The following is an 8,839-nucleotide window of genomic DNA, read 5'->3' as shown; positions in this document are numbered from 1 at the left end:
CTAGTTTACTATTGCTAGCCTCTCAGAAATCGCCTACCCTACCTTTAAATATTGAAATGTTTTATGATTGTTTCACACCTTCTTGTAGATAATTTTCACTACAACAATCTAATAATAGTATTCTAATGATCAATGCATGCTGACACATAAAAAGCATGTGAAAATATTGAACACATGGTTAAAACTTTCCAAAGCTGTTTTAATGTAACAAAACAGTGCAATCTGTTTGTTTTACTGTAATAAAAATCAACCCCTGGGACAATTAAATGAAGCAATGTTTCTTTTCGTTTTAAGCCAGCTTTTTAATCTTTTAAATCATTTTTATGCTGTCAACAACAAGGGAATTAAGTTGCTACTGACTTAATTGCTGTAATGTGTTTTTCTCTCAGGGCCAGGCCTAAACATGCTGCATGTCATTTTCGTTATCTATCTATGTAAATGGTGTCAGTGCAGAAGCATCGCTATTTCATGCTCCAAGCTTATTTCAAACAATTAGCATGTCCAATGGGTAATCGTACCATTCAAGGATGTTGCAATTCAGTTCCAAAATAAATAGAGAGACTTGCTTCAGTAGAGGCACTTCAGACCTTTGTTTCTTCTCAAGGCTGTAGAATGTGTATGTGCATTATAATTCAATTTAGACACACTTTCATCCATTAATAATTTCTAATATTCATTAGGCACAGGCACTGTAAGGTTGGCTGCATTTCCATATTGCATATTTAAAGCCATCTTTTCTCACCCTCATGTTGTTCAAAACTATTATTTTCTTCTGTGGAACCCAAAATGAGTTGGCGAAATGTTCTGATTCTTTCCAAAAAAACAGAAGAGTATCATCAAAGTAGCCCAGCTTCATTTGGGGTGAACTATTTCTTTAATAGCCCTGTTGCTGCACATCATTTCTCTCTCTTACTCCTGTTCACTTGTCCAGATTCCAGCCCGTAGGTCTGGTGGAGCGAATCCAGGCCATCGCCCAGAATGTGTCCGACATGGCTATACGAATGGAGCAGATTCTGAAGAAGACTAACATCCCCACCAGAGGTGAATCTCTCATTTATGTCTGGGTGGCAAGGACCAAAACTCTATATCAAGATACCTAAATCTGCGATCAAAAAGCTCAAATGATCTGAGCTATGATAGCCACATGTATTTTATGCTCCTTACTCTTCCACACTTTATAATTTACTATACATCAACAATTGGCTCATTGTGTCTAAACTTATATTAAGTATAATTCAATGCGTTAAGTACTTAAAGAGCTGCATATAACACGCAGGATTGATTTACTCACCAAAAACTCTCATTTTAGTCTGTTAGTGAGCCAAAATCATATTGAAATGCACGGTTTAAAATTAGACATGAAGAGTTCTGGGCTCAGATCCATTTTGTCAGGACAGCACATTCGCTCATTATTATTTAATGCAACTTGATTGGACTTCATCACTGTAATGCCAATCATCTCTTGCCGCTATTTGTACAGCAAGCGCCTCTGTAGGGTTTGATATCTCTAAAGTTTGCCAGCAGAGTTTGGTGGAATTCCAGCAGGTTTTTAGCGAGCATATGTGCAAGCTGTGTGGGAGGTTTATTTAAACTATTAATGTAAGACAAACGGAATGCATACTTCTGCTCTGCCATTTGGACAGAATGTTCAAGAATTCTGCTTATCATACTCTGCTTGCTTTGTTATGAGAACTTTTATGTTGAAAATGAGCATTTCGTGTGCAATTGAATTTGTTTTTTTAATGACTTTTTGTACATTTCCAATTTCTAATATTTAAGTTTTGACTTGACAATATATTTTGATCTAAAGTCATACATCATGTTCTCAGTCTCCAGTAACTATGCTTGTTCACAGTGAATGTGAAAATGTGACATAACGTGACACAATCCCAGACAATAGGAATATATATGGTCACACTTTAGTTTGGCCACCAATTCTCACTATTACCTAACCTCAATAAGCTTCTAATTTGGTGCTTATTAATGGTTAGTAAGGTAGTTGTTAGTTTAGGTATGATGTAGGATTAAGGGATCTAAAATATGGTAATGCAGAATGAGGCATTAATATGTGCTTTATAAGTACTAACAGTTAATATGCTAGTAATATGCATGCTGATAAGCAGCAAGTTAATAGTGAGAATTGGTCACTAAAGTGTTGGTATGCTTTATTTTATCAATTCTCTTTGAATATATTTTAAAATGTAATTTATCTCTGTTATTACAGCTGAATTTTCAGCATCATTACTCCATATTGTCACTTGATGCTTCAGAAATAATTTTAATATTCTGATTTACTGCTCAAGAAAGGTTGAAAACAGATTTTTGCTGATTAACATTTTTAGGAACCATGTTCATCAATCAATCAATCAATCAGTTTCCACAAAAATATTAGGTAGCATTGATACTAATAAGAATTATTATTAATAATAAAGCACCAATAATAATTGAACACCACATAATAATTGAACACAGCATTAGCATATTTGAATTATTTATCATTCTTCTTAAAATTTTCTCCTGAGGAAAAACCAATAACATTACAAGTGTCTCCTCTAGAGTTTAAAAAAATAGATCTCAACGGGATCACAAATTATTGTTTTCCAAGATATTAGAGTATGCAATCAAAAGAGATTTCAATGGGCATTTATAAACGTAAAAGTTTAAGGAGTGACAAGTGCGGGATGTGGGAGTGAATCTCTTAAATCAATGTTCCGTGTGTGTACAGAACACAGGAGTCATTGGATGTCTTCTGATTGAAAAGTTCAATGGTGTTTTTCTGCTGCTTAGTATCTTTTCATAATCGAGCAAAATGGCTAGGGTGGCCATATGTGCCAATCAACGAATGACACCAAAGTATCTCGAGAGCGATTCGAAAGCATAAGGAGCCATCTGATCAGCTCTCTATAGCTCTCGTGAATGTCATACAACAATCGATCTGCACAGTGCAAACAGCCAAAACCTGTATATTTTAGGCAATATAGAAATCCTGGCAAGGACGCGTCCCGTAAAAATGGCCCGTATGGTCAACCTACGAATAGCCCATAATTCCTTTCTCAGTAAGCATGCTTGACGCATCTGAAGTAGCCTGTTCTACAAAGAACAACCTCTTTCTTCGTTAATTAGGCCGACTGGGACTGGCTATCAGTGAGAGATGGGAGTTTATTAATCAAGGCGAGGGGATGTTTGCAATTTTCTATTCCTTTTTTCTCCCCATCTGAACAGAAAGCAGTACAGAGCTCTTAACAAAGCCCAGAGCAAGCATCATGCAGACAAGTAAAAGGTACGAGGGCAAGAGGCCGCTTTCATAATGCTTAATAAAGCAAGCTTAAAGAAAATTGAGGAAATGGAAGAGTATATGGAGGGCTCTCCCAAAGCCTCATTAAAACCGAGAGCATTTGGATCCCACTGGTGTTCCATACTGAAGCTACTGTACTGTGGAAGAGTGCTATCAGACTGTGACTGCCTGTCCTTTTCATCTACAGGCCGAGATGGAGTTACAGGCCAGTGCGAAGTCCCAAAGGATCCCAGGTACCCGGATTGCGCCAGTAAAGTGGATGTGAGTTGACAGAGATTTTTCTAAAAAACTTTCACTCTCCTTTATGTCTGGTCTTTTTATTTCTTAGTTGCCTTAGAGAAAAACTGATTGGCACTCAACAAATGGATTTCTTATGGAGTGTTTTCACAACTGTTTCATTGATTGATGTTGTTTTTTTAGATGATGTCTCTTTTCTGTAGTTTTTTTTTTTTCGAGTAAAGTTTGATCTCTTTCTCTTTCTCTTTTTTTTTTTCTTAAAAAATCAGACCATCCCAGACTCTTTACCAAAACGTGCTCAGCCTTTAAGCCAAGTATAGCAAAGAAACAATGCATTTTTTATGGTGAGCATCCCATATCAGAGCTTGTGGTGGCACTAATGTACTGAAACTGTCATTGAAGGCAAAAAGCACTTGGAACTGCTGTTGTCTTTGTACTTCACACATTTAAGCACAAGCCTGAAAATTACGCATTAAATAAAATGATTGCAGTTCATGAACTCTTTAGTCTTCATGAACTACATATGTAGCCTATGATAAACAAGTTGCTTACATAAAATACTCAGCAATCATTCAGACTTTTGCCCTCTGTGAGACACACAGTTTATCCTCATAAATCTTTTTCTGCCTCTATTCTGCACATATTGACCTACATCAACAGTCTTTTACCACATATTTTACATTTGCATATTTTCCCCATTGCATTAAATGTATTTTTTTTTAATTAAATAAAATATTGGGCTGTCAAAAGTTTAAAATAATTATGATGCATTTAATGATTTGTATTGTAGTTTATGCATACAGGAGGGAATTTATTAAGAATGAATTGCTCCCGCTTAAAGCTGTTTATTTGCATGTGCTGTCTGCGCTGCTTTAGCCCCCGATTCACTAAATTAATTATGTAGATCAGGCAACAGCACAAAAACACCCTGAAAATCTGTGCTGTGCACATTTTACACTGTGCAGTTCAGATCTCAGGACCGCTTTGGATTGTTGTATTATGGAGGGTACAGCAGACCACCATGACCTGATATATTTCATATTTTTGTAGAAACCATATTTTTTGCCCCCCCAAAAATTATTTGATGAATAGAAAAGTTCTAAAAAACAGCATTTATTTGAAATAAGAATCTTTTGTAACATTTAAATGTTTTTACTTCCACATCTGATCAATTTAATGCATCCTTCCATTAAAACATTTGAGCAGTGGTGTATATTGCAATTCATTAGGCTTCATTCAGGTTCTGGGGCTGAAATACAATGCACAAAAGTGCAATTGTTTACTGCATTCACCTTAATTACAAAATAACAACAAAAAAGACAAAATAAGTCTGCGCTGCTTTAGCCCCCGATTCACTAAATTAATTATGTAGATCAGGCAACAGCACAAAAACACCCTGAAAATCTGTGCTGTGCACATTTTACACTGTGCAGTTCAGATCTCAGGACCGCTTTGGATTGTTGTATTATGGAGGGTACAGCAGACCACCATGACCTGATATATTTCATATTTTTGTAGAAACCATATTTTTTGCCCCCCAAAAAATTATTTGATGAATAGAAAAGTTCTAAAAAACAGCATTTATTTGAAATAAGAATCTTTTGTAACATTTAAATGTTTTTACTTCCACATTTGATCAATTTAATGCATCCTTCCATTAAAACATTTGAGCAGTGGTGTATATTGCAATTCATTAGGCTTCATTCAGGTTCTGGAGCTGAAATACAATGCACAAAAGTGCAATTGTTTACTGCATTCACCTTAATTGCAAAATAACAACAAAAAAGACAAAATAACAAAAAATGTGCAAGTGTTTGTTTGGCAATTCATTATACTTTCATTCATCCATCATGTTTTTGATGTGAATACACAATACACTGTGTTTTACTTCGCATGTGGTGTGAGAATTGTGCACTCTGTGTGCATTGGTTCAAATAAGAATGATACCATCCATCATCCATGTGAAGTGGTTGTTGTATGGATGAGAGTTTCTGTTAGGTCAAATGTTTGTTTGGTCCCATTCCAAACAAATCCTGAAAGCAGCTAAATCAAACCAATCTTTGCTTGCAAAGCATGCAGATTTGGTTTAAAAAACAAAGGTATTGTGGGCAGTCGTGGCCTAACTGTTAGAGAGTCGGACTTGTAACCCGAAGGTTGCGGGTTCAAGTCTCAGGTCCGGCAGGAATTGTCGGTGGGGGGAGTAAATGTACAGTGCTCACTTCCACCCTCAATACAACGACTGAGGTGAGACCCTTGAGCAAGGCACTCGAGCAAGCCCCAACTGCTCCCCGGGCGCCGCAGCAATATGACTGCCCACTGCTCCGGGTGTGTGTTCACGGTGTGTGTGTGTGTTCACTAATGTGTGTGTGCTCGTGGATGGGTTAAATTCCGAGTTTCACAAATTCCAAGTATGGGTCACCATACTTGGCCACATGTCACTTCACTTCACTTCACCAGCTGGGTGTGAAAGGACTCAGAGTTCACTTTGCTGTGCTCTTGTAAAGGTTTGCTGAGGCATTAAGGTGAAGACTGAAACTGGCTCATTAATAAGACCCTTTGACCTGAACTGACTCCACCTTTCAGGTGAACAAGGTTCCCATGCAGGGAAATCCAGTATATGGACAACATTATTGGGACACCTGACCATTACACTAACAGGGACTGTTGCACATTCTAAATACATAGACATTAATATGGAGTTGGTACTGTATGCTGTGTCTTGGTATGCATAAGCATTAAGATTTCCATTCACTGGAAGTAAGGGGCCTAGACCAACCCCTGAAAAATAGTCATATAACAGTATTACCATTATCCCTTTTCCACCAAACTTTAAATTTGGTAAAATGGGCAGGTAGCAATCTCCTGGCATATGCCAAAATTACCATTATCCCTCTTCCACCAAACTTTAAATTTGGTAGAATGGGCAGGTAGCATTCTCCTGGCATATGCCAAAAACCCAGACTCACCGATCAGACTGCCAAACTGTGTGGTTTGTCACACCACAGAATAAGTTCCCACTGCTCCAGAATCCAGCACGATTTACACCAGGGGTGTCCAATCCCGTTCCTTGAGGGCCACTGTCCTGCAGAGTTAAAAACTTCTAAGCAAGTGTGTTGGTGCTGGTTGGAGCTAAAATCTGCAGGACTTTGGCCCTCCAGGAGCAGGAGTGCACACCACTGCTTTTACACCACTCCATCCGACGCTTGGCATTGTATTTGGTGATGTGAGGCTTGTAACCGTGCAGCTGCTCGCCATGGAAACTCATTCCATGAAGCTCCTGCTGTACAGTTTTTGCGCTGATATTAATTCCAGTGGAAGCTTGGAACTCTTCAGCTATGGAACCAGCAAAGTGTTGGTGACTTTTACACACCAAGTGACTGAGCACTGAGTGACCCCGCTCTCTGACTGTACGTGGTCTTATGTTTCGGCCTGAGTTGCTGCTGTTCCATGGAAATGCTTCCACTTTCCAGTAATACCACTTACAGCTGACCATGGGATGACATTTCATGAACAAATGTATTGCAAATGTGGAACCCTGTCACAGTTCCACACTTGAATTTACTAAACTCTTCAGAACGACACAATTTTTTCACAAATATTGGTACATTCAGACTGCATGGCTGGGTGCTTGATTTTATACACATGTGGTAATGGGTCTGACTGAAACACCTAAATTATCTAAGAATTTCCTATATAATTAAGAAGTGAGTACCAATACTTTTGTCCATATAGTGTATATAGTTTGAATATACTGTAACTTGCTTTGGATAAAAGTGTCTGCAAAATACAATGTTAATGTAATTACAAACCTGAAGGAAACCCCTGAGCTATTCAAGAAAACTGATAATTTGATGGTTCGTGTCACATTCGGTTCAGGTGTCACACCTCTGTCCTCTCTGTGAAATGTCAAAATAGTGACAACTCTAAGAGTTAACTGTTACTCATCTCTTTTTCTAGTGGATGAGAGCCAGGTGGACATCGGACCCTTGCTACGCCTTTTATGGAGTAGACGGCTCCGACTGCTCTTTCCTCATCTACCTCAGTGAAGTCGAGTGGTTCTGCCCCCCGCTGGCCTGGAGGAATCAAAGCAGCCACCCCACAACCAGCAGCCTGCCAAAAAGACAGGTGAGTGCCTGGAAGAGTCAACAATCACTACACTGAATTCATTGCAACAGAGAAGTGTAGGAGTTAGTGAGGTGTGATTATGGCTAAGATCAAATGGCTCTTTTCCAAAACCTAATAAGTTGCCATAGGCAGTGTTGCAGGTATCTTTTACCAAGAAGGCAATACTAAAACACACAAGTTGTTACCTATACAGCATTCCAAATCAGTCATGTAGAGGTTTTATTTCAGTTAGAATGCTGACTTAGTAGGCTGTGGAAAGCAAGGCAGCTCAGTGGGTTTTAAAGGGGTCATATGACAACGCTAAAAAAAGAACATTATTTTGTGTATTTGGTGTAATGAAATGTGTTTATGCGGTTTAAGGTTCAAAAAACACATTATTTTCCACATACTGTACATTATTGTTTCTCCTCTATGCCCCACCTTTCTGAAACGCGTCGATTTTTACAAAGCTCATCATTCTGAAAAGCGAGGTGTGCTCTGATTGGCCAGCTATCCAGTGCGTTGTGATTGGCCGAATACCTCAAGTGTGTGACGGAAATGTTACGCCCCTACCATACTGTGATGTCGTGCGACGAGACAAAAACAATAAGACCCATTATAAACTAGGCATTTGTTGCATCCAGTGGGGACATACAGTAATTACTGATTATAATGTCTTATACTGTCTTTCTGTGAGGACCACTTATCGTCAAAGATGATTGACAATTAGCATACAGTTTAAAAGGCGGAATAGATGTATCCTTTGCTGCCTTGATACCCAACAATCCTGTGTGTTCTATCCTGTGATGGTTTATCAAATAAATCATTGAATATTGCTTAGTTATCACCAAGCTCGTTCTATTTGTTGTAGATCATTGAACCATTAAGCTGCCTCAGAAGCATGTCCGAAATCAGTTTCATGAGTTACCTTCATGAACAAACGCTGCCTGCGAAGTCATTAGCTGATTTTCAGAGGTTTTCGGATGCAGACGACCTCAACTGAACAATGACCGTTTACCGATTTCTCTTGGAGCTGCGCCGCAGTGGAAATGATTCCATTTGCACCATGGTCGTTATTTCCTGCTGCTTAAATCGGTGCTGTAGTGCTATAAAAAATTAGTCTCGCGTAGCCAGACATTCAGACTGACGGCTGAAGGTCTGGAATTCATGGCAGCTTTCTTTGTCAAACAACCAATCACAGTT

General features: G+C 38.6%; 1 protein-coding gene across 1 annotated transcript in view; it reads left to right on the top strand.

The window, feature by feature from the left end:
- Positions 1-8,839, top strand: part of mgat5b (alpha-1,6-mannosylglycoprotein 6-beta-N-acetylglucosaminyltransferase B) — a 121,643-nt gene that overhangs the window by 39,291 nt on the left and 73,513 nt on the right. Inside the window, exons 4-6 of the mRNA XM_016480888.1 lie at positions 932-1,041; positions 3,483-3,556; positions 7,490-7,657. Coding sequence (XP_016336374.1) covers positions 932-1,041; positions 3,483-3,556; positions 7,490-7,657 — 352 coding nt within the window. The remainder of the gene's footprint in view (positions 1-931; positions 1,042-3,482; positions 3,557-7,489; positions 7,658-8,839) is intronic.

This window comes from Sinocyclocheilus anshuiensis, unplaced genomic scaffold (genome assembly GCF_001515605.1).
Source record: "Sinocyclocheilus anshuiensis isolate Anshui unplaced genomic scaffold, SAMN03320099.WGS_v1.1 scaffold561, whole genome shotgun sequence".
NCBI lineage: Eukaryota > Metazoa > Chordata > Actinopteri > Cypriniformes > Cyprinidae > Sinocyclocheilus > Sinocyclocheilus anshuiensis.
This window is presented reverse-complemented; position numbering and strand designations above follow the sequence as displayed.